Raw genomic sequence first — 21,593 nt, 5'->3', positions numbered from 1 at the left:
ACTGTTCAAGTTTTTTTTTTTCCTTCTTCTCTCGCTCGCATTTATGTTATGTTATGGTACAACTTGGTTCATGTGACGCACCCGACATCGCCCCATGTACATAGTTCCGTCATATGCACATGCTGCACACGACACACACACACTCTTAGATGCACTCACGACACGATCATATTTATTACCACGTAGGCACATATCTTTGTAAAAAGGGGGGATGTCATGATATTCAAACACACACATCATGATGGACACACCAACAGGCAAATCAGAGCACACAACACCACAACCAATCACAGACAAGAACACCAACCACATAAAAAGCACGGGCACGACACCTGGTGGTCAGTAGGTCTGGGGACAAAGGAACAAGAAAGAGCTGTTAAAACATCACAAGCAGGGAACCCCCACGTGCAGGGTGCAAAGACAAAACTGTACATAGTAAGTTTAAATAAAATAGCGTTGTACCATATACAACCGTGTTGGCTCATCTGTGTGTCAGAACACCCAACACCACATGGTACAGGAGTGGATCGATACCTGCCTACTAACCTGCCATTCTGGACATGGACCACACCGACGGACCGCAGCCGATGCAAGTCGCGGGGAACCTAGGCACCAATTGGAAGCTCTACAGGCAGCAATTTGACCTGTACATCCGTGCCACCGAAAAACAGAGTGCCTCGGATGACACGAAGATTGCAATGCTCCTCTTCTACGCAGGTCAGCACGCCACCAACGTCTTCAACTCACTGGTGTTCGAAGAAGGCGAAAACCAATCCAAATATGACACGGTCATCCTCAAGCTGGACCAGCACTTTCAAGTTGAAGTAAATGAAAGTTTTGAAAGATACCTCTTTCAGCAACGCCTGCAAGGTAAGGAGGAGCTTTTTCAACCCTTCTTGACGCACCTCCGGATTCTAGCGCAGTCCTGCGGTTACGGCACCATCACAGAGTCCATGATCAGGGACCAGATTGTTTTTGGCGTTGCCTCTAGTGGCCTACGCCAGCAGCTTCTTAAAATAAAAAGCCTCACCTTAGCGTCTGCTGTGGAAGCCTGTGTCCTCCACGAAAATGCTACCTGCCGTTTTGCCCAATTTCAGGCGTCCGAGTTGGCACGGAGGGGGTCCCCAGCCGTCGAATCGGCAAGCCAGGCCGCCCACGACGTCGAACGCATCCAGGCCGTCGATCACTTCCCGACCCACGGCCCGGACGACAGCGGCCGCTTCCCGCGCTTTTCGCGGTCTCCCGCGCAGATGCGCGCCAAAAATAACGGCCACAACGAGAGACGCACTGCGCAGGCGCGCCCACCGCAAGATCGCACTGCGCATGCGCAGTGGCGCAACGAACGCCGTGACATCATGACGTGCGGCAATTGTGGAGCTCTACATTTAAAAGGGCAATGTCCTGCAAAAAACCGACAGTGCCTCAGATGTGGCAAGATGGGCCACTACGCAGCCCACTGTCGTTCGGCTCAACCCATGGATCCGGCGCATCCTCGACAATCTCGCAGACAAGTCAGGACCGTCCAGCCCACGCATCAAGACTTCCAGCTAAGTGATGCAGATGACCAGGATGCCTTCCGCGTTTCCGTCATCGATGTCAACAAGGTCAATGCCATCAATCCAGCCGATGAGTGGTGTGCAACCCTGACGGTCAACCGATCGCGCGTCGACTTCCGTCTGGATACCGGCGCATCCGCCAACCTGATTGCATATTCTGCAGTCCAGGCCATGAAGGTCAAACCACCCATCACGCCATCCCGGCTCAAGTTGGTTGACTATAACGGGAACGTCATCCCGTCCATAGGATCTTGCCAGCTACAGGTGACCCACAAGATGTACACGGCCACACTCCCCTTCGAAGTTGTCGGCTCATCAAAGGACTCGTTACTGGGCGCACAGGCGTGTAAGGTCCTTCACCTGATACAGCGCATTATGTCTCTCTCTCCAGATGAGATATCCGACTTCCCGGATGCTGAGTTCCACGCAAATCTCCATTCCCTCCTTGCTCACAACCAGGAGGTTTTTGAAGGCATGGGGACATTGCCATACACGTACAAGATTCAACTCAGACCGGACGCCATCCCTGTCGTTCACGCACCTCGCAGGGTTCCTGCGCCACTCAAAGACCGCCTCAAGGCACAACTGCAGATTCTTCAGGACCAAGGGGTCCTATCCAGGGTCACGGAGCCCACGCCATGGGTCAGCTCCATGGTCTGTGTAAAGAAGCCCTCTGGCGAGCTCCGTATATGTATAGATCCTAAAGATCTGAATAACAACATCATGCGGGAACACTATCCCATCCCGAAACGAGAGGACCTCACCAGCGAGATGGCGCGAGCCAAAATATTCACCAAATTGGATGCGTCCAAAGGATTCTGGCAGATCCAACTGGACCCGGCGAGCCGAAGACTATGCACATTCAACACCCCTTTTGGCAGATTCTGCTACAACCGGATGCCATTCGGCATCATTTCAGCATCTGAAGTTTTCCACCGCATTATGGAGCAGATGATGGAAGGCATCGAAGGGGTACGTGTATATGTGGACGATATCATCATTTGGTCCACCACTCCGCAGGAACACATGCATCGTCTACGACGTGTCTTCACCCGCATACGACAAAATGGCCTGCGTCTCAACCGTGCGAAGTGTGCCTTCGGCCAGACGGAGCTGAAATTCCTCGGGGACCACATCTCAAGGTCAGGGGTCCGTCCCGATGCAGACAAGGTTAGCGCCATCACAGCCATGCCACGGCCGGCTGACAAGAAGGCTGTCTTAAGATTCCTGGGCATGGTCAACTTCCTTGGGAAGTTCATTCCCAACCTGGCTTCTCATACAACAAATATGCGCCATCTCGTAAAAAAATCGACAGAATTCAACTGGCACCAATCGCATCAGCGGGAATGGGAGGAGCTCAAGCACAAACTGGTCACGGCACCAGTGCTGGCCTTCTTTGACACGACTCGCCCTACAAAGATCTCAACAGACGCCAGCCAATCTGGTATTGGAGCGGTACTCCTGCAAAAAGACAGCACGTCGTCATGGGCCCCGGTTGTATATGCCTCACGAGCCATGACCCCTACCGAACAGCGCTACGCGCAAATCGAAAAAGAATGCCTGGGCTTGTTAACTGGACTGGACAAGTTCCACGACTATGTGTATGGCCTGCCACGATTTACGGTCGAAACTGACCACCGCCCCCTGGTCAACATCATTAACAAAGACCTGAACGACATGACTCCTCGCCTCCAGCGCATCTTACTTAAACTCAGGAGGTACGATTTCGAACTGATCTACACTCCGGGGAAGGAGCTCATCGTGGCGGACACTCTTTCCCGAGCAGCGAGCACACCACCAGATGCGGAGGGGTTCGTGCGTCAAATTGAGGCACACGTAACTCTGACAGCAGCAAATCTGCCAGCTGATGATCCTAGTCTGGCCCACATACGCGCAGAGACGGCGACTGACCCCCTTCTGCAGCGAGTGATGCGCCACATGACGGAAGGGTGGCTCAAAGGGCAGTGCCCCCAGTTTTATAATGTGCGAGATGATCTTACCAACATAGACGGGGTCCTTATGAAATCACACAGGATCGTTATTCCGCGCAGCGTGCCCCAGATGATTCTTCATCAACTACACGAAGGCCACTTGGGCGTCGAAAAATGCAGACGAAGGGCCCGGGAGGCGGTATATTGGCCGGGTATTAATGAAGACATAGCCAACATGGTGCTCAACTGCACAACCTGTCAGAGGTTTCAGCCGGCGCAACCTCCGGAAACACTTCTACCACACGAGATGGTGACGTCCCCCTGGGCGAAGGTGGGTGTTGACCTATTTCACGCGCTCGGCAGAGATTACATCGTTATTATAGACTACTTCTCAAACTACCCGGAAGTCATGCCTCTCCATGATCTGACGTCGTCCGCAGTCATTGGGGCCTGCAAGGAAACATTTGCTCGCTATGGCATTCCAAGGACTGTCATGTCAGACAATGGACCCTGTTTCGCCAGCCGTGAATGGTCGTCCTTTGCCGCAGCATATGGTTTCACTCATGTGACATCCAGCCCTCTGCATCCACAATCGAACGGGAAGGCTGAAAAGGGTGTCCACATCGCCAAGCGGCTCCTGTGCAAGGCGGCTGCTGCCGGATCGGACTTTAACCTTGCCTTGCTGGCCTATCGATCGGCCCCGCTATCCACGGGTCTCTCGCCAGCGCAGCTACTAATGGGTCGCTCCCTCAGGACGACGGTACCTTCCATCCTGGCACCAACAACAGACCATGAGGCGGTTCTTCGGAACATGCAACTGCAGCGTGATCGCCAGAAAAGTCGGTACGACACACGAGCGACGGACCTGCCCCCCCTGTCCTCCGGAGACAAAGTACGCGTCCATCAACCGTATGGTGGCTGGTCAGCACCGGCCGAAGTCCTCCGACAAGTGGCTCCCCGCTCGTTCCTGGTTCGCATGCCGGATGGTTCCGTGCGTCGCCGCAATCGGCGCGCCCTTCGCCGACTTCCATGCTCACAGCCACACAGTACGCACACGCCAGATCCTCAACAGGCTTCCGAGGATGACTTTGTGGAGCTGCCGCACATCACGCCCTTTCCATCGCCACCCATGGCCATGCCTGCACAGCAGCCGGTGGTTCTTGATCCACCCTTGAGGCGATCAACCCGAACTCGTCGCAAGCCCATTAGACTGGACTTATAATACCGTTCATATGTTTAACAAGTTGCACAATTTTACATGATAACCTGTTGTTGTTTATCGTTCCAGATGTCGTCTGACTGGACAACTGTTCAAGTTTTTTTTTTTCCTTCTTCTCTCGCTCGCATTTATGTTATGTTATGGTACAACTTGGTTCATGTGACGCACCCGACATCGCCCCATGTACATAGTTCCGTCATATGCACATGCTGCACACGACACACACACACTCTTAGATGCACTCACGACACGATCATATTTATTACCACGTAGGCACATATCTTTGTAAAAAGGGGGGATGTCATGATATTCAAACACACACATCATGATGGACACACCAACAGGCAAATCAGAGCACACAACACCACAACCAATCACAGACAAGAACACCAACCACATAAAAAGCACGGGCACGACACCTGGTGGTCAGTAGGTCTGGGGACAAAGGAACAAGAAAGAGCTGTTAAAACATCACAAGCAGGGAACCCCCACGTGCAGGGTGCAAAGACAAAACTGTACATAGTAAGTTTAAATAAAATAGCGTTGTACCATATACAACCGTGTTGGCTCATCTGTGTGTCAGAACACCCAACACCACATGGTACAGGAGTGGATCGATACCTGCCTACTAACCTGCCATTCTGGACATGGACCACACCGACGGACCGCAGCCGATGCAAGTCGCGGGGAACCTAGGCACCAATTGGAAGCTCTACAGGCAGCAATTTGACCTGTACATCCGTGCCACCGAAAAACAGAGTGCCTCGGATGACACGAAGATTGCAATGCTCCTCTTCTACGCAGGTCAGCACGCCACCAACGTCTTCAACTCACTGGTGTTCGAAGAAGGCGAAAACCAATCCAAATATGACACGGTCATCCTCAAGCTGGACCAGCACTTTCAAGTTGAAGTAAATGAAAGTTTTGAAAGATACCTCTTTCAGCAACGCCTGCAAGGTAAGGAGGAGCTTTTTCAACCCTTCTTGACGCACCTCCGGATTCTAGCGCAGTCCTGCGGTTACGGCACCATCACAGAGTCCATGATCAGGGACCAGATTGTTTTTGGCGTTGCCTCTAGTGGCCTACGCCAGCAGCTTCTTAAAATAAAAAGCCTCACCTTAGCGTCTGCTGTGGAAGCCTGTGTCCTCCACGAAAATGCTACCTGCCGTTTTGCCCAATTTCAGGCGTCCGAGTTGGCACGGAGGGGGTCCCCAGCCGTCGAATCGGCAAGCCAGGCCGCCCACGACGTCGAACGCATCCAGGCCGTCGATCACTTCCCGACCCACGGCCCGGACGACAGCGGCCGCTTCCCGCGCTTTTCGCGGTCTCCCGCGCAGATGCGCGCCAAAAATAACGGCCACAACGAGAGACGCACTGCGCAGGCGCGCCCACCGCAAGATCGCACTGCGCATGCGCAGTGGCGCAACGAACGCCGTGACATCATGACGTGCGGCAATTGTGGAGCTCTACATTTAAAAGGGCAATGTCCTGCAAAAAACCGACAGTGCCTCAGATGTGGCAAGATGGGCCACTACGCAGCCCACTGTCGTTCGGCTCAACCCATGGATCCGGCGCATCCTCGACAATCTCGCAGACAAGTCAGGACCGTCCAGCCCACGCATCAAGACTTCCAGCTAAGTGATGCAGATGACCAGGATGCCTTCCGCGTTTCCGTCATCGATGTCAACAAGGTCAATGCCATCAATCCAGCCGATGAGTGGTGTGCAACCCTGACGGTCAACCGATCGCGCGTCGACTTCCGTCTGGATACCGGCGCATCCGCCAACCTGATTGCATATTCTGCAGTCCAGGCCATGAAGGTCAAACCACCCATCACGCCATCCCGGCTCAAGTTGGTTGACTATAACGGGAACGTCATCCCGTCCATAGGATCTTGCCAGCTACAGGTGACCCACAAGATGTACACGGCCACACTCCCCTTCGAAGTTGTCGGCTCATCAAAGGACTCGTTACTGGGCGCACAGGCGTGTAAGGTCCTTCACCTGATACAGCGCATTATGTCTCTCTCTCCAGATGAGATATCCGACTTCCCGGATGCTGAGTTCCACGCAAATCTCCATTCCCTCCTTGCTCACAACCAGGAGGTTTTTGAAGGCATGGGGACATTGCCATACACGTACAAGATTCAACTCAGACCGGACGCCATCCCTGTCGTTCACGCACCTCGCAGGGTTCCTGCGCCACTCAAAGACCGCCTCAAGGCACAACTGCAGATTCTTCAGGACCAAGGGGTCCTATCCAGGGTCACGGAGCCCACGCCATGGGTCAGCTCCATGGTCTGTGTAAAGAAGCCCTCTGGCGAGCTCCGTATATGTATAGATCCTAAAGATCTGAATAACAACATCATGCGGGAACACTATCCCATCCCGAAACGAGAGGACCTCACCAGCGAGATGGCGCGAGCCAAAATATTCACCAAATTGGATGCGTCCAAAGGATTCTGGCAGATCCAACTGGACCCGGCGAGCCGAAGACTATGCACATTCAACACCCCTTTTGGCAGATTCTGCTACAACCGGATGCCATTCGGCATCATTTCAGCATCTGAAGTTTTCCACCGCATTATGGAGCAGATGATGGAAGGCATCGAAGGGGTACGTGTATATGTGGACGATATCATCATTTGGTCCACCACTCCGCAGGAACACATGCATCGTCTACGACGTGTCTTCACCCGCATACGACAAAATGGCCTGCGTCTCAACCGTGCGAAGTGTGCCTTCGGCCAGACGGACCTGAAATTCCTCGGGGACCACATCTCAAGGTCAGGGGTCCGTCCCGATGCAGACAAGGTTAGCGCCATCACAGCCATGCCACGGCCGGCTGACAAGAAGGCTGTCTTAAGATTCCTGGGCATGGTCAACTTCCTTGGGAAGTTCATTCCCAACCTGGCTTCTCATACAACAAATATGCGCCATCTCGTAAAAAAATCGACAGAATTCAACTGGCACCAATCGCATCAGCGGGAATGGGAGGAGCTCAAGCACAAACTGGTCACGGCACCAGTGCTGGCCTTCTTTGACACGACTCGCCCTACAAAGATCTCAACAGACGCCAGCCAATCTGGTATTGGAGCGGTACTCCTGCAAAAAGACAGCACGTCGTCATGGGCCCCGGTTGTATATGCCTCACGAGCCATGACCCCTACCGAACAGCGCTACGCGCAAATCGAAAAAGAATGCCTGGGCTTGTTAACTGGACTGGACAAGTTCCACGACTATGTGTATGGCCTGCCACGATTTACGGTCGAAACTGACCACCGCCCCCTGGTCAACATCATTAACAAAGACCTGAACGACATGACTCCTCGCCTCCAGCGCATCTTACTTAAACTCAGGAGGTACGATTTCGAACTGATCTACACTCCGGGGAAGGAGCTCATCGTGGCGGACACTCTTTCCCGAGCAGCGAGCACACCACCAGATGCGGAGGGGTTCGTGCGTCAAATTGAGGCACACGTAACTCTGACAGCAGCAAATCTGCCAGCTGATGATCCTAGTCTGGCCCACATACGCGCAGAGACGGCGACTGACCCCCTTCTGCAGCGAGTGATGCGCCACATGACGGAAGGGTGGCTCAAAGGGCAGTGCCCCCAGTTTTATAATGTGCGAGATGATCTTACCAACATAGACGGGGTCCTTATGAAATCACACAGGATCGTTATTCCGCGCAGCGTGCCCCAGATGATTCTTCATCAACTACACGAAGGCCACTTGGGCGTCGAAAAATGCAGACGAAGGGCCCGGGAGGCGGTATATTGGCCGGGTATTAATGAAGACATAGCCAACATGGTGCTCAACTGCACAACCTGTCAGAGGTTTCAGCCGGCGCAACCTCCGGAAACACTTCTACCACACGAGATGGTGACGTCCCCCTGGGCGAAGGTGGGTGTTGACCTATTTCACGCGCTCGGCAGAGATTACATCGTTATTATAGACTACTTCTCAAACTACCCGGAAGTCATGCCTCTCCATGATCTGACGTCGTCCGCAGTCATTGGGGCCTGCAAGGAAACATTTGCTCGCTATGGCATTCCAAGGACTGTCATGTCAGACAATGGACCCTGTTTCGCCAGCCGTGAATGGTCGTCCTTTGCCGCAGCATATGGTTTCACTCATGTGACATCCAGCCCTCTGCATCCACAATCGAACGGGAAGGCTGAAAAGGGTGTCCACATCGCCAAGCGGCTCCTGTGCAAGGCGGCTGCTGCCGGATCGGACTTTAACCTTGCCTTGCTGGCCTATCGATCGGCCCCGCTATCCACGGGTCTCTCGCCAGCGCAGCTACTAATGGGTCGCTCCCTCAGGACGACGGTACCTTCCATCCTGGCACCAACAACAGACCATGAGGCGGTTCTTCGGAACATGCAACTGCAGCGTGATCGCCAGAAAAGTCGGTACGACACACGAGCGACGGACCTGCCCCCCCTGTCCTCCGGAGACAAAGTACGCGTCCATCAACCGTATGGTGGCTGGTCAGCACCGGCCGAAGTCCTCCGACAAGTGGCTCCCCGCTCGTTCCTGGTTCGCATGCCGGATGGTTCCGTGCGTCGCCGCAATCGGCGCGCCCTTCGCCGACTTCCATGCTCACAGCCACACAGTACGCACACGCCAGATCCTCAACAGGCTTCCGAGGATGACTTTGTGGAGCTGCCGCACATCACGCCCTTTCCATCGCCACCCATGGCCATGCCTGCACAGCAGCCGGTGGTTCTTGATCCACCCTTGAGGCGATCAACCCGAACTCGTCGCAAGCCCATTAGACTGGACTTATAATACCGTTCATATGTTTAACAAGTTGCACAATTTTACATGATAACCTGTTGTTGTTTATCGTTCCAGATGTCGTCTGACTGGACAACTGTTCAAGTTTTTTTTTTTCCTTCTTCTCTCGCTCGCATTTATGTTATGTTATGGTACAACTTGGTTCATGTGACGCACCCGACATCGCCCCATGTACATAGTTCCGTCATATGCACATGCTGCACACGACACACACACACTCTTAGATGCACTCACGACACGATCATATTTATTACCACGTAGGCACATATCTTTGTAAAAAGGGGGGATGTCATGATATTCAAACACACACATCATGATGGACACACCAACAGGCAAATCAGAGCACACAACACCACAACCAATCACAGACAAGAACACCAACCACATAAAAAGCACGGGCACGACACCTGGTGGTCAGTAGGTCTGGGGACAAAGGAACAAGAAAGAGCTGTTAAAACATCACAAGCAGGGAACCCCCACGTGCAGGGTGCAAAGACAAAACTGTACATAGTAAGTTTAAATAAAATAGCGTTGTACCATATACAACCGTGTTGGCTCATCTGTGTGTCAGAACACCCAACACCACATGGTACAGGAGTGGATCGATACCTGCCTACTAACCTGCCATTCTGGACATGGACCACACCGACGGACCGCAGCCGATGCAAGTCGCGGGGAACCTAGGCACCAATTGGAAGCTCTACAGGCAGCAATTTGACCTGTACATCCGTGCCACCGAAAAACAGAGTGCCTCGGATGACACGAAGATTGCAATGCTCCTCTTCTACGCAGGTCAGCACGCCACCAACGTCTTCAACTCACTGGTGTTCGAAGAAGGCGAAAACCAATCCAAATATGACACGGTCATCCTCAAGCTGGACCAGCACTTTCAAGTTGAAGTAAATGAAAGTTTTGAAAGATACCTCTTTCAGCAACGCCTGCAAGGTAAGGAGGAGCTTTTTCAACCCTTCTTGACGCACCTCCGGATTCTAGCGCAGTCCTGCGGTTACGGCACCATCACAGAGTCCATGATCAGGGACCAGATTGTTTTTGGCGTTGCCTCTAGTGGCCTACGCCAGCAGCTTCTTAAAATAAAAAGCCTCACCTTAGCGTCTGCTGTGGAAGCCTGTGTCCTCCACGAAAATGCTACCTGCCGTTTTGCCCAATTTCAGGCGTCCGAGTTGGCACGGAGGGGGTCCCCAGCCGTCGAATCGGCAAGCCAGGCCGCCCACGACGTCGAACGCATCCAGGCCGTCGATCACTTCCCGACCCACGGCCCGGACGACAGCGGCCGCTTCCCGCGCTTTTCGCGGTCTCCCGCGCAGATGCGCGCCAAAAATAACGGCCACAACGAGAGACGCACTGCGCAGGCGCGCCCACCGCAAGATCGCACTGCGCATGCGCAGTGGCGCAACGAACGCCGTGACATCATGACGTGCGGCAATTGTGGAGCTCTACATTTAAAAGGGCAATGTCCTGCAAAAAACCGACAGTGCCTCAGATGTGGCAAGATGGGCCACTACGCAGCCCACTGTCGTTCGGCTCAACCCATGGATCCGGCGCATCCTCGACAATCTCGCAGACAAGTCAGGACCGTCCAGCCCACGCATCAAGACTTCCAGCTAAGTGATGCAGATGACCAGGATGCCTTCCGCGTTTCCGTCATCGATGTCAACAAGGTCAATGCCATCAATCCAGCCGATGAGTGGTGTGCAACCCTGACGGTCAACCGATCGCGCGTCGACTTCCGTCTGGATACCGGCGCATCCGCCAACCTGATTGCATATTCTGCAGTCCAGGCCATGAAGGTCAAACCACCCATCACGCCATCCCGGCTCAAGTTGGTTGACTATAACGGGAACGTCATCCCGTCCATAGGATCTTGCCAGCTACAGGTGACCCACAAGATGTACACGGCCACACTCCCCTTCGAAGTTGTCGGCTCATCAAAGGACTCGTTACTGGGCGCACAGGCGTGTAAGGTCCTTCACCTGATACAGCGCATTATGTCTCTCTCTCCAGATGAGATATCCGACTTCCCGGATGCTGAGTTCCACGCAAATCTCCATTCCCTCCTTGCTCACAACCAGGAGGTTTTTGAAGGCATGGGGACATTGCCATACACGTACAAGATTCAACTCAGACCGGACGCCATCCCTGTCGTTCACGCACCTCGCAGGGTTCCTGCGCCACTCAAAGACCGCCTCAAGGCACAACTGCAGATTCTTCAGGACCAAGGGGTCCTATCCAGGGTCACGGAGCCCACGCCATGGGTCAGCTCCATGGTCTGTGTAAAGAAGCCCTCTGGCGAGCTCCGTATATGTATAGATCCTAAAGATCTGAATAACAACATCATGCGGGAACACTATCCCATCCCGAAACGAGAGGACCTCACCAGCGAGATGGCGCGAGCCAAAATATTCACCAAATTGGATGCGTCCAAAGGATTCTGGCAGATCCAACTGGACCCGGCGAGCCGAAGACTATGCACATTCAACACCCCTTTTGGCAGATTCTGCTACAACCGGATGCCATTCGGCATCATTTCAGCATCTGAAGTTTTCCACCGCATTATGGAGCAGATGATGGAAGGCATCGAAGGGGTACGTGTATATGTGGACGATATCATCATTTGGTCCACCACTCCGCAGGAACACATGCATCGTCTACGACGTGTCTTCACCCGCATACGACAAAATGGCCTGCGTCTCAACCGTGCGAAGTGTGCCTTCGGCCAGACGGAGCTGAAATTCCTCGGGGACCACATCTCAAGGTCAGGGGTCCGTCCCGATGCAGACAAGGTTAGCGCCATCACAGCCATGCCACGGCCGGCTGACAAGAAGGCTGTCTTAAGATTCCTGGGCATGGTCAACTTCCTTGGGAAGTTCATTCCCAACCTGGCTTCTCATACAACAAATATGCGCCATCTCGTAAAAAAATCGACAGAATTCAACTGGCACCAATCGCATCAGCGGGAATGGGAGGAGCTCAAGCACAAACTGGTCACGGCACCAGTGCTGGCCTTCTTTGACACGACTCGCCCTACAAAGATCTCAACAGACGCCAGCCAATCTGGTATTGGAGCGGTACTCCTGCAAAAAGACAGCACGTCGTCATGGGCCCCGGTTGTATATGCCTCACGAGCCATGACCCCTACCGAACAGCGCTACGCGCAAATCGAAAAAGAATGCCTGGGCTTGTTAACTGGACTGGACAAGTTCCACGACTATGTGTATGGCCTGCCACGATTTACGGTCGAAACTGACCACCGCCCCCTGGTCAACATCATTAACAAAGACCTGAACGACATGACTCCTCGCCTCCAGCGCATCTTACTTAAACTCAGGAGGTACGATTTCGAACTGATCTACACTCCGGGGAAGGAGCTCATCGTGGCGGACACTCTTTCCCGAGCAGCGAGCACACCACCAGATGCGGAGGGGTTCGTGCGTCAAATTGAGGCACACGTAACTCTGACAGCAGCAAATCTGCCAGCTGATGATCCTAGTCTGGCCCACATACGCGCAGAGACGGCGACTGACCCCCTTCTGCAGCGAGTGATGCGCCACATGATGGAAGGGTGGCTCAAAGGGCAGTGCCCCCAGTTTTATAATGTGCGAGATGATCTTACCAACATAGACGGGGTCCTTATGAAATCACACAGGATCGTTATTCCGCGCAGCGTGCCCCAGATGATTCTTCATCAACTACACGAAGGCCACTTGGGCGTCGAAAAATGCAGACGAAGGGCCCGGGAGGCGGTATATTGGCCGGGTATTAATGAAGACATAGCCAACATGGTGCTCAACTGCACAACCTGTCAGAGGTTTCAGCCGGCGCAACCTCCGGAAACACTTCTACCACACGAGATGGTGACGTCCCCCTGGGCGAAGGTGGGTGTTGACCTATTTCACGCGCTCGGCAGAGATTACATCGTTATTATAGACTACTTCTCAAACTACCCGGAAGTCATGCCTCTCCATGATCTGACGTCGTCCGCAGTCATTGGGGCCTGCAAGGAAACATTTGCTCGCTATGGCATTCCAAGGACTGTCATGTCAGACAATGGACCCTGTTTCGCCAGCCGTGAATGGTCGTCCTTTGCCGCAGCATATGGTTTCACTCATGTGACATCCAGCCCTCTGCATCCACAATCGAACGGGAAGGCTGAAAAGGGTGTCCACATCGCCAAGCGGCTCCTGTGCAAGGCGGCTGCTGCCGGATCGGACTTTAACCTTGCCTTGCTGGCCTATCGATCGGCCCCGCTATCCACGGGTCTCTCGCCAGCGCAGCTACTAATGGGTCGCTCCCTCAGGACGACGGTACCTTCCATCCTGGCACCAACAACAGACCATGAGGCGGTTCTTCGGAACATGCAACTGCAGCGTGATCGCCAGAAAAGTCGGTACGACACACGAGCGACGGACCTGCCCCCCCTGTCCTCCGGAGACAAAGTACGCGTCCATCAACCGTATGGTGGCTGGTCAGCACCGGCCGAAGTCCTCCGACAAGTGGCTCCCCGCTCGTTCCTGGTTCGCATGCCGGATGGTTCCGTGCGTCGCCGCAATCGGCGCGCCCTTCGCCGACTTCCATGCTCACAGCCACACAGTACGCACACGCCAGATCCTCAACAGGCTTCCGAGGATGACTTTGTGGAGCTGCCGCACATCACGCCCTTTCCATCGCCACCCATGGCCATGCCTGCACAGCAGCCGGTGGTTCTTGATCCACCCTTGAGGCGATCAACCCGAACTCGTCGCAAGCCCATTAGACTGGACTTATAATACCGTTCATATGTTTAACAAGTTGCACAATTTTACATGATAACCTGTTGTTGTTTATCGTTCCAGATGTCGTCTGACTGGACAACTGTTCAAGTTTTTTTTTTTTCCTTCTTCTCTCGCTCGCATTTATGTTATGTTATGGTACAACTTGGTTCATGTGACGCACCCGACATCGCCCCATGTACATAGTTCCGTCATATGCACATGCTGCACACGACACACACACACTCTTAGATGCACTCACGACACGATCATATTTATTACCACGTAGGCACATATCTTTGTAAAAAGGGGGGATGTCATGATATTCAAACACACACATCATGATGGACACACCAACAGGCAAATCAGAGCACACAACACCACAACCAATCACAGACAAGAACACCAACCACATAAAAAGCACGGGCACGACACCTGGTGGTCAGTAGGTCTGGGGACAAAGGAACAAGAAAGAGCTGTTAAAACATCACAAGCAGGGAACCCCCACGTGCAGGGTGCAAAGACAAAACTGTACATAGTAAGTTTAAATAAAATAGCGTTGTACCATATACAACCGTGTTGGCTCATCTGTGTGTCAGAACACCCAACACCACAATCACATAGTTGCTAATGATCTCCTTTGAGGCCCGGGCCTCCTGCTGTCGTAGAAACAGCATTTCCAAAAAGTCTCCAGGAAGCCTCTGTGATTTCTTTAGTAGCTTTGTTACTTGGCCACATTTGCCATCAGGCTACAGTGCCTCTTGTAACTTGGCCAGTAGGTTTAGGACCAGGGTTACATTTCATTACAATTTTCAGCCCATTAGAAATGGATAGAGCAAAACTATTTCTGCTGATTGAGAAGTCTGAGACGAGGGGCCATAATATAAAAACTAGAGCCAGATTTTTCAGGTGTGAAATGAAGAAATACTTTTACACACAGAGGGTGGTAGATATTATGTACTTTCTTCTGCAAATGGCAATTGATGGCAATCAATTGATAATTTTAAATGAGTTGAGACTTCTGTTAGTTAAAGGCGTTACTATTTATGGGACAAAGGGAGGTACATGGAGTGAAGTTGAAGATTAACCATGATCTCGGTGAATGGCAGAACAGGCTTGAGGTGCTAAATTACACCTTTATGGTTCTTTATTCCTAAGTTCCTGTAGCAACTCACCAAGGCTTCTTCATCAATTCTGCATGAGATTTTAGCCTCTGCTACCTGAAAGGACAGGAGTAACATGTGCTTGGGAATACCATCATTTTCAAATTCCTTCCAAGTCTTTCTGATTCCTGCCTTGGACATATATCGCTGTCGTTGGGTTAAAAATCTGTAATTCCTTACTTAATACCTCTGTGAAGTATCTCTTCCTCACAGAGAGCAGTGGGCCAAAAAGATGGCTCAGCAACACCTCCTCAATTAGGGCAGCTAAGGATGGATATGCTAGTGATGCCCCTAATGCAAAGATGAATGAAAACAATTTTTTGGGGGGGGATAGATTTCGAGTACCCAATTCATTTTTTCCAATTAAGGGGCAGTTGAGTGTGACCAATCCACCTACCCTGCACATCTTTTGGGTTGTGGGTGCAAAACTCATGCAAACACGGGGAGAATGTGCAAACGCCACACGGACAGTGACCCAGAGCCGGGATCGAAGCTGGGACCTCGGCGCCGTGAGGCAGCAGGGCTAACTCACTGCGCCACCGTGCTGCCAGGATGAATGAAAGAATAATTGTGAATTGCTTTAAATTGTCTGAGGAAATGAAGCTATTCAGCCCTTTGAGCTAAATCTTTAGCTGAACTGTCCATTCAGATCCATTTCACTCCCCTTTCCCATAGCAGCATTGTTTTTCCACTTCAAATATTTATACTGTTTCCATCACTCTTTCAGGCATTACATTCCAGATCATCATTAAAAAATTCAGAAAACATTGTTCCCATGTGTGTTTTCTGGTTCTTTTATCAATGACCTTAAATTTGTGTTCTTTGGTTACCAACTTTCTGCTGCTAATCCATTTTCTCTTATTCATGGTTTTGAACACCTCCATTAAATCTCCCACCAACCTTAATCTGTTCTAAGACGAACAACCCTCATTTCTTCAGTCTTTGCACATAACTTAATTCTCAATCCATTGAGCCATTCTGGTAAATCCCCCCAACCTCACCAAGATCTTCAGATTCTACCTTGAGTGTGGTACCCAGAATTGAGGAAAGTACTCCAGCTGGCACTGTACCAGTGTTTTATGAAGAAGCTATCGATCTCAGTCTTTGTCGTTATTGGAAATATTACAATAAATCCAATGTTGCATTGTGTTTTTAACTGTCTGATGCAGGTGGAACTGAAAATGTGGATCCTTGTCTGATTGCTCCCATAGTACACACCATTTACAAATACGTCTTCAAGAACAAACTAAACACATCAATCCCAGAGACAGTAAGATACTTATAAGGCAATTAATTATATTTGCAGATGTACCACTCTGGAATTAATTCATATTAATCATTCTCTTTTCTTTCTTTCACGTAGAATGACAACTTGATAACTATACCTGTGCCCAAACAAAGTTCCAAAGGCTGTGAGAACTCACCAGTTTTAAATCCTATAAAATCAACTAGAATATAATATTGTTTATGGAAAATTGTCTGTGATAATATATCACTAAATTCCTCTGAATTAAGTTTTTTAACAAATTGTCAGATTCTACCAAGTCAATGTTAATTATCTCTGGGCTTGTAGTTCTGTAAAACTTGCCTTCTGTTTTGCGCACCTGCCAACCCCACTTCCAATCGCTTCTACTCTCTTTACAGCCACTGTCAGACTGTGCATCTATAACCTTTGTGCATGTAGTGAAATCAATACCTGAACAAGCTCCGTGTAGATCGGTAGCAATGAAATTGCTTCATTCCAGCTGAACCTCCCCCTCCCAACCTGCCTGGAGCTCTTGCTTTTTTTTTGTAACTACCTCCTCCTTTGCTGCCAACATATTTTTCATTCATTCATGGGATGTACACATTGCTGTCTCGGTCAGCCTTTATCGATCATTCCTAATTGCCCTTGAGAAGGGGGAATGGCTAGATTCCTCTTGACTACTTTGGAGTTTATAGTTTAGATGCATTCATGACTGGATTCTTCAGTTTGGGTCTCTCAAGAAGGTAAACCAGATTTCTGTGTCAGTCATAGCTTTCGACATATATGTCACCGGCAGCCAATCGCCATCTGCACCCTATTGCAGAAGCACCAATACCATCCTGAGAGGCATCAGTGGAAATCTTGGTCTTTTTAAAAATAAATTGAGAGTACCAAATTATTTGTTTTCCAATTAAGGGGCAATTTAACGTACCCAATCCACCTACCCTGCACATCTTTGTGTTGTGGGGGTAAAACCCACACAGATACGGGGAGAATGTGCAAACTCCACACAGACAGTGACCCAGGGCCGGGATTCAAACCCGGGTTCTCAGTGCCATAGTACCAGTGCTAACCACTGCGCCACGTGACACCCTTAAATCTTGGTCTTCTTAATCAGGTCAAAGAATGCAAGGACAGGCGCCATCGGTAGTGAGACGTACAGCACTTTCCACCCCTGCTCACTGAAAAACAGTGAGCTGGATTCTCCGTAGCCCAACAGCGAAATCGTGTCGGCGATGGGCTGCGGAGAATGGATTCCAACGCTAGAAACGGGGCCGGTGCCGGTGCTGGTTTGACACCGGTCCACCATGCTCCGTCCCCGCCAATGGCGCGTCATCGGCTAGCCCACCCACGATGCTCCGCTGCCAGTGGGTCGAGTTTCCGAAGGCACTGGCCATGTGTGGTCCCAGCAGTTGGGAACCCGGCATATCGGCTGCAGCGAATGCCCAGCGCCGCCACACTTATCCAGGGTCCATGCCACTGGTACGGGGGGCTTCTGCTAGGGCTGGGGGGACTGGTGGGGTGGGCTATGGGGTTGCGGTTCGCGGTTAGGGCTTGAGCACGGCTGGCGCCATGTTTTACTGCTCGACCGGAGCAGGCCGTCAGCCCTGCATATGTGCGGCCTGGACCCGGCTATTCTCTGGCTGTTTTCAGCGCGACCCATGGGACTTTCACGCAGCGCAGGTGCTAGACCCTCACCAGTATCGATGAGGGGTTCGCGGATTTTCCAGTCATGATATTCCCCGAATTCTCCGTTACTGTCGGCACTAAGCCTCTGAAACGGAGATTCCAGCCCAACATCTTTTCTTTTGCTTTGTTGTCCCTTGTTCCGCCCTGTAACCAATCAAGTGATTGTTGATATACATTTGTCGATGTACTTTGTCAATTATTCTTTTTGTCTACTGTGTACGTACTGTGGACGTTCCATTGGCCGCAGAAAAATACTTTTCACTGCACTTCGGTACATGTGACAATAAATCAATCAATCAATTATGGATTCCTAAGCTGGGAGGTCTTGGAGATAAGGTTAGGAATAAATTTTCCCACAAAGTTAATCATTCCCAGTATGTGCAAGATGCCTTTTTTGTCCGTGGGCCGTGGCATCTGAAAAATTGCCTTTGATTTTTTTTTCATTAACTGGCTGCACACCTTTTGCCGAGAACCTATCTCCCAAAAAACGTAATGATGTCAACGCCGACTTGACATTTAACCTGATTGAGCTTGAGGCCATTCTTGCTGACTCTTTGGAGGACTTGAAGCAACCTTCTGGCATGCTCCTCTTGCGTGGATCCCCAGATTATGATGTTGTCCGCGTACCCGGTAATCTTTCCACTACGTGTTCCATGGCCTGATGAAAGATTTGTAGGGGCTGGTTTAGCACACTGGGCTAAATCGTTGGCTTTAAAAGCAGACCAAGGCAGGCCAGCAGCACAGTTCAATTCCCGTTCCAGCATCCCCGAACAGGTGCCGGAATGTGGCGACTAGGGGCTTTTCACAGTAACTTCATTTGAAGCCTACTTGTGACAATAGAGCGATATTCATTCATTCAGACGCCGAGATGATGCCGAATGGCACTGGCAGGAAGCAGTAATGACAAATCAAAAATGTCTTTACCCATCAGTCTGGCCTCAATAAAAGTCGAGATGGATTTGCAGGTACAGCATTAGTTATTTTATTTGACTTGCAAGTCTGTCTCAACTCACAGTAGTACAGAACACATCCTGTCTTCTGCACTCCCGGAATCGAGTGAGTCTGTAGAACAAAGAAGTCTCTACTGATACAATCAAATGGCATCAAGTTTCACATACACGATTCCCATAGGTCATCCTATACCCCTCCTGACCTGGCCATACATCCTAATTGGCTCACTTCTAATCCCTTCCTCTGGCCCCCTATTATCCAACATCCTTTTCCCCTCCGTAGCTGGACACACCTCCTCCTTGCTTTGCCATGCGTTCTGAAATCCTTTGTCTGTGAACTCACCAAAATGAGACTGGCCTATCTCTACATTACAGTAACTAATATCTCTAAAACAATTATTTTATATCACATTCGTCAGTAATACCCAAAAGGTGTGTTGAAAGTGCAGAATGTTGTACTCGCCTCATCGAGCTTAAGCTGCCAGAGGCCTTCCGATGCATCCAGCTTGCTGAAGCATGTTGCTCCAGCCATCTCACACGCTATTTGTTCCCTCTTCAGGATAGGGTAGTGCTCTCTCTTAACACTCAGGTTGAGATCCTTGGGGTCCATTCATATCCTCAGGTCGCCATTCCTCTTTTTCACGCAGACCATGGAGTTGACCCAGTCGGTGCGCTCTTCTATGCGCCTCTTCTATGTCCAAGGCCGTCATCCTTTCTAGATCAGCTGTGAGCTTGTCCCTCAGAAGAGCAGGCACCCCCTCAAGTCTGCTCAGGATCTTATATGTTTCAATAAGGTCACTGAACACTTAATATTGATCCAAATATCTAGGGAACAACTAAGTCCTTTGCCCACCAAGACTGTTCATAAAGGTCCAAAAATGTATTTTTTAAGAGAAGTTGCCATTAAGGTCCAATTACAACAATCTGCAACAATATTTAGCTCAAATTGACGTAGCAATGTACCATAGAGGTAATGTGATCATTTTAATTGACATTTAAGTGACACCTCACTGAACAAGCTATCCACAACTTGCTCAGCATTGCAGATATTCCACAGTGAAACCACCCTCAGCTCCAGCTCTGAAATGCAGTTAGCCAGTAGCTGCAGCTGGACACACATCCTGCACATGTGGTCACCAGGGACGACTGAAGCTTCCAAGATTCGCCACGTAGCACAGGAGGAGCATATCATGGGTTTGTGCTCTCCGACCATGACTAACCTTAAACCCCTTATTTACTCCCTTTATTAGCAAAACATTATGCTGACAGAAGTATATAATTAAGTTACCTCCCATACGGCAACTTTACTTCCTTTACCCTACTTTGCTCACTTATATTACAGGTGACTGTCTGTGTGGAGCCTGCATATTCTCCCTGTTTCTGCTTGGGTTTCCACTGGATGCTCCGGTTTACTCCCACATTCCAAAGATGTGCAGGTTAGATGGATTGGTCTTGCTAAAATTGCCCCTTAGGTGCAGGTGAGATGGGATTACGGGGACAAGGTGGGGGAGTGGGCCTAGGTGGGGTTCTCTTTAGAGGGCTGGTGCAGACTCGATGGGCTGAATGGCCTCCATTACTGTAGGGCTTCAATGGTTCTATTATAATGAACCTGGGCGGGATTCACCGTCGGCTGACGGTGGAATCGGGGAATACGATGGACTTAGAATCGGTTCCGACGCCACAACCGTGGCGGGCTCCGGTTTCACACCAAATTGCAATTCTCCGGTGCCGCGACAGTGGAGTCAATGAATTCAACTCCACACGTACAGTAAACACTGTTGGCATATCATTAGCATGCCCGATCCAGTATTCTCTGGGGCCTCCGCGATTCTCCGCCTCCACCGGGGAAATTCCCGATGGCGAGGTTCACTTGTGCTTTTAAAAATCGGGGAAACGACTGATGACGGAGAGAGAGGAGGTAGGACAGGGAGAGGCGCGACTGTGGACTGCCAGTCATGACATTGGCTGGGGGTGGAGCAGTGTTCAGGCACGGAGCGCCATTGCCGTGACCTGCAAGGCAGCCATCTTGCTGCACACCCCACTGACCACGCAACTTAGCCCCTGGTTCTGCAGAGTGACACCAACTGTTATGGGTGTCCCCACCCCACCACACTCGCACCCCACCCTCCACCATACCACCCCCCCCAAACCGGCAGCTACCCGCCAGCAGGGCAACTCCTTTGCTCACCCAAGGGCAACGTACACAGTAGCTCCTAAAGAGGGGCACCGAATGGGCCATGGAGCGTACCGCTAGTATGGGCAACGTCA

General features: G+C 51.1%; 1 protein-coding gene across 1 annotated transcript in view; it reads left to right on the top strand.

Annotated features, from left to right (window-relative positions):
* The window catches only part of LOC140395694 (sodium/iodide cotransporter-like), a 200,068-nt gene extending 182,166 nt beyond the window's left edge, over positions 1 to 17,902 (top strand). The window contains exons 11-12 of the mRNA XM_072483769.1: positions 16,610 to 16,710; positions 16,804 to 17,902. Of these exons, the coding sequence (XP_072339870.1) occupies positions 16,610 to 16,710; positions 16,804 to 16,899 (197 nt within the window). The 3' untranslated portion in view covers positions 16,900 to 17,902. The remainder of the gene's footprint in view (positions 1 to 16,609; positions 16,711 to 16,803) is intronic.
* The last annotated feature ends 3,691 nt before the right edge of the window (positions 17,903 to 21,593 follow it).

The sequence above is a fragment of the Scyliorhinus torazame genome, chromosome 18 (genome assembly GCF_047496885.1).
Source record: "Scyliorhinus torazame isolate Kashiwa2021f chromosome 18, sScyTor2.1, whole genome shotgun sequence".
In the NCBI taxonomy this organism is placed as follows: domain Eukaryota; kingdom Metazoa; phylum Chordata; class Chondrichthyes; order Carcharhiniformes; family Scyliorhinidae; genus Scyliorhinus; species Scyliorhinus torazame.
Note: the sequence above shows the minus strand (reverse complement) of the source record. Positions and strands in the feature narration are given on the sequence as shown.